Below are 5,055 nucleotides of genomic sequence, written 5' to 3' on the forward strand. Positions count from 1 at the left end.
TATTTCATTCAAAACTACGCCATCGTTGCTTAAATAAAGTTTGAATGCACTTACTAGTTTAAAATCACAGAATATTATTATTTGTGTAAGCCTATGAAATGCACCTATATATCGTAATTACGGTTTAATTTACATGAAATACTAGCTTCAATGAAAGCCGCAATACTGCGCATGCCCGTCAGACATCAAATTCGTATTGGATCAGCGCCAGCTGACTCCTAAACTGTAGATGTCGCTGTGAACAAAAGCAATACGGAGATTTACTGCCGAAGAAACAACAAACACTGGAATATAAACTGAGTTTATTATAAAGTTTTATTCTGTTTCCAGCAGTAATCTGCCGTGCGTCTTTGCTGAAAAGGTGAGTCTATGATTTGCAGGTCTTGTCAAAGAAAATCTGCAAATATATAATGGAACAACAGAAAGACTTTAGAAACAATGTCCTCCTTTTGTCTTTGTTTATACGTTGCGTTTGATAAAATGTTGCATAGCGTTACCGTTTATTTAGACAAGTTTTATTTGTATGTAAAAGTGATTAGCTTGGGCTTCATTATCTACAGAAATGGCGTCAAACAAATAAATACAAATATAAACTTTTAGCCTTATTTTGGATTTTAGTTTGACATTATTTTGTGTTGTCTCTCTTTGTGTTGGACATTGTTTGTTGAAGGTCTTGTGTAATCCTCTATACTGTACGAATGTAAATGTTCAAACATTTAGACAGAACAACAGACTTTTAGACATTGTGTTGGTCTAAAATAGAATAAAAATAGGAAGTTCAGGGAAAACCCCTATTTATAAACTTCCTATTTCTATTCCTCCACTTACTATTTTAGACCAACGCAATTTTAAATACAATAAAAAAGCAACAATGGAGTGGAAGAATATAATTAAGCCAGGACTTTTCGTATAATAAATTAATACAGTTAAAAACATAATTGTGGATTATTTTGGTAGTGCCAGAATTGCCAAATATTTTATTTTAATTATTGCCGTACAACATATGCATCTACCCATGTCATTACAGCCTAAATAGAGTTTACAGCTACATATCTATTAAAAAAAAACAAAATGCATAAATTAAAAGGTTTATATATGCCACTTTTATTTGTATTATTTTTGAGTCAATGTATCCCTATTTTTAAATTAAGAGCCATACTTCAAACAGAGTTACATGTTTTTAGTACTTTCACAGTCTTGCGTCATATCTGATAAATCTATAACTGGTTAGACAGAAACAGAATTCAGTACGATACACTCACTCATTATCAGCACTGAACACACTTTACATGGTAAGAGTTGTGCAATATGCATATATTGACATTTTCTTTTTATTTTGTTAGTACATGTTATATTTGTCTTGAATTCATCTCTGCTCTACAAACTTTAAGTTTTCTGTATTATAGTGTATCTCTTTTGTGTGTTTTCCTCTTCAGAAATGTCTCTAGTCAAGCAGAATCTTCACCCGAATAATGAGGCAAACATCAACAAACTGATAAACCTCAAGCTGACGGCCTCATATGTGTATCTCTCCCTGGTCTGTTAAACATAAACATTGACCATGTTTATTTGAAATGTTATTTTTAGCTTTATGTGTTTACATTTGTGCACAGAAATACATTTTAACATAAAGGTTTCTTTGTTAGCAGTTACTTAATGCTAAATGTGCATTCTGCACAGGTTCTAAAATATTTTTAGAAAATATCAATTGTTGCTAAGTTTTTAAGAATAGAATATTTCAGTGTTTAAATCTGAATATTCTATTTGCACTAATGGTGAAATAACGTTGTTTATATATTAATAATTGACCCCTGTATGTCTGTTTAACACTAATACAGTCTCTCTTTGTCTCATAGGGAATGTATTTTGACAGAGATGATGTGGCTCTGCCCAACTTCTCAAAGTTTTTCCTGGAGCGTTCACTGAAGGAGAGGGATCAGGTGGAGCACCTTCTGGAGTATCAAAACACAAGAGGAGGACGAATTGTTCTCCAGACCATTGTGGTGAGTGGATTTTAAAGGAATAGTTCACCTAAAAATGGAAACTGTCATAATAATATACTTTCAAAACCATATACTTAAAGCTGCAGTCTGTAACTTTTTCTTGTGTTCAGAATTTACAAAATTTATGTAATAAGCGAGTACATTGAGTAAAGATTTTTTTCCAAGGACTAGAAAGATCTGTTCAATGACTGAATGAATAAATAAATAATTTTAAAACAAAAACTATTTATTTATTTACACACACACTCGTTTGTAATTAAACATTGTTGAATAATACATTACAGTTAAAATTATAAACAAGTACTTTACATGTACTTGTGTGTATTATCACATCAAAATTGTTGTTCTTGTTTAAAGCATGACAAGTTTATTAAAAGAGAAGTCCACTTCCCGAACAAAAATGAACAGATAATGTACTCACCCCTTGTCATCTAAGATGTTCATGTCTTTCTTTCTTCAGCCATAAAGAAATTATGTTTTTTGAGGGAAACATTTCAGGATTTTCCTCCATATAATGGACTGATATGGTGCCCCGATTTTGAACTTCCAAAATGCAGTTTAAACGCGGCTTCAAACGATCCCAAATGCGGTTGTAAATGATCCCAGCCGAAGGAAGTAGGATCTGATCTAGCAAAACGATCGGTTATTTTCATAAAAATAATACAATTGATATTCTTTTTAGTGTCAAACGCTCGTCTTGTCTTGCTCTGCCTGAACTGTTTTTTCCAGTTCATGAAATTATGTTGAAAAACTCCCATCTCATGTTCTCCCTCAACTTCAAAAACCCCCTATATGGCTGTTTTACCTTTTTTGTTAAGGGTGTTTGATCTTCTTTGCATGTTCACTTTGCAAAGACTGGGTCAGAACTTTTGCAGTGATGTAGGATGATTTTGAAATGATTTTTGAAGTTCAGGAAGAAAATACAATTGGACATCGTGAGCTATAATACATAGAGTTCAGGCAGAGCAAGACAAGACGAGCGTTTGAGATTAAAAAGTATTTAAGTTGTATTTTTTTAAAATGAAAATAACCATTCATTTCGCTAGATAAGACCCTTCTTTCTCACCTGGGATCATTTACAACCGCATTTTTGATCGCTTGAAGCCGCATTTGAACGGCATTTTAAAAGTTCAAAATCGGGGCACCTTATCAGTCCATTATATAGAGAAAAATCCTGAAATGTTTCCCTCAAAAAATGTAATTTCTTCACGGCTGAAGAAAGAAAGACATGAACATCTTGGATGACAAGGGGGTGAGTACATTATGTGTAAATTTTTGTTTTGGAAGTGGACTTCTCCTTTAAAACAAGGATTTAAATTGTATTTTAATGGAAAACTATTAATTTGACAATATGTGACCCTGGACCACAAAACCAGTCAATTTTATTTATTTTTTTTATTTATTTATTATTTATCTCTTTACTTGGATTATTGCATAATCTAAAAGCTGAATAAATACTTTCCATTGATGTATGGTTTGTTTGAATAGGACAATATTTGGCTGAGATACAACTATTTGAAAATCTGGAATCTAAGGGGGCAAAAAAATCTAAATATTGAGAAAATCACCTTTAAGTTATCTAAATGAAGTTCTTAGCAATGCATATTACTAATCAAAAATTAAGCTTTGATATATTTACAGTAGGAAATTTACAAAATTTCTTAATGGAACATGATCTCTACTTACTATCCTAATGATTTTTGACATAAAAGAAGAATTGATCACTTTGACCCATACATTGTATTGTTGGCTATTGCTACAAATATACCCGTGATTCTTAAGACTGGTTTTGTGGTCCAGGGACACATTAAGTGTGAAGAAACAAGTGTACTGTAAGTTTACTATTCTTGGGTACTTTAAAGTTTAAAGTGCATTACAAATGCATGTTCAATACAGTTGGGCACACTTTCACAAAGCTGGTGTCATTGGCATCAAATCTAGAAGCTTATAAAAATCCATTTTTATCTTGCTCCCTATCACTTATCAGAAGCCCAGTCGTGATGACTGGAAAGGGGGTATGGATGCAATCATGTTTTCTCTGGATCATCAAAAGTCTCTTAACCGATCCCTTTTGGAGATCCACAAAGCAGCTGGAGACAACTCTGACCCTCATGTGAGTAGCTTAAAGGAAATGGAACTGATAACCCTTCTTCCTTCTCATTTATTGTATGTGTTTTCCAATATATTAGCATGTTATTATTTTTGAATAACAGTGTAAATTACTTTCTCCATCACACTGTTCCAGCTCTGTGATTTCCTAGAGAACAAATTCTTTACTGACAGTCATGACACTATTAAGACGCTGGGTGACTACGCTGGCAGCCTGAGTCGCCTCATCTCTTCTGACCCGCACGGCAAAATGGGAGAGTACCTGTTCGACAAGCACACTCTCTGAACCACTCCGATTTGATGAGTTTTGTTGCCAACATTCCGTTAATCAATATGTGCACTGGTGAATGAGATTAAGGATTTTCTGCACATTTCCATTTTTACCTTTCAAGAGATAGTTTGGTAAGAACAAACCAGTGTTTTGACACCACATTTTGAAGTTTGTTTAAATCACGTAAAAGTGGGCCTCTACTGTGAAGTGTGGTAATCCAAATATGGTACCCTTGCATTCAAGCCTTAACTACTCCGTGTCTGTTTACAGAATTGTATAGATGATAGAGCCATATCTTGCCAAAAACCATCCTATAAGCTCCTGTAAGTTCTTTAGGACGGGTACAGTGTGTCAGCGAAACGAGAGCCTATATTTATGTATTGTACTCCAAAAACTTACCTCAAACTCAATGTCAATATAGCAATAACAATAAATCAAGTATTTCAAAAAATTTTTGGTTTCTGATTTTTCTTGGTCCTTTAATTTAACCTCTTTACAGTATTATTTTTTTTATAAAGTCTATAAATACAATTACATTAAAGCAAATTCATATTATACATATATATGACTATCTATAACTTTTTTTTTTTTAAACGTAGTTCAATTTACATTTGTACTCTATAATCAAATTAAGCAAATCATTTACAGATCACAGAGTAACTTGAGACATTG

General features: G+C 33.0%; 1 protein-coding gene across 1 annotated transcript; it reads left to right on the forward strand.

Moving 5' to 3' along the window:
• The first annotated feature begins 225 nt into the window (after window positions 1–225).
• zgc:56095 (Ferritin, lower subunit-like) lies at window positions 226–4,828 on the forward strand. Its single transcript, XM_051098844.1, has 5 exons — window positions 226–361; window positions 1,437–1,537; window positions 1,857–2,003; window positions 3,991–4,116; window positions 4,249–4,828. Exons 2-5 carry the CDS (start codon window positions 1,439–1,441, stop codon window positions 4,396–4,398), a joined length of 522 nt encoding a protein of 173 aa, XP_050954801.1. The 5' UTR covers window positions 226–361; window positions 1,437–1,438; the 3' UTR covers window positions 4,399–4,828.
• Window positions 4,829–5,055: the final 227 nt, after the last annotated feature.

The sequence above is a fragment of the Labeo rohita genome, chromosome 24 (assembly GCF_022985175.1).
Source record: "Labeo rohita strain BAU-BD-2019 chromosome 24, IGBB_LRoh.1.0, whole genome shotgun sequence".
Classification (NCBI taxonomy): domain Eukaryota; kingdom Metazoa; phylum Chordata; class Actinopteri; order Cypriniformes; family Cyprinidae; genus Labeo; species Labeo rohita.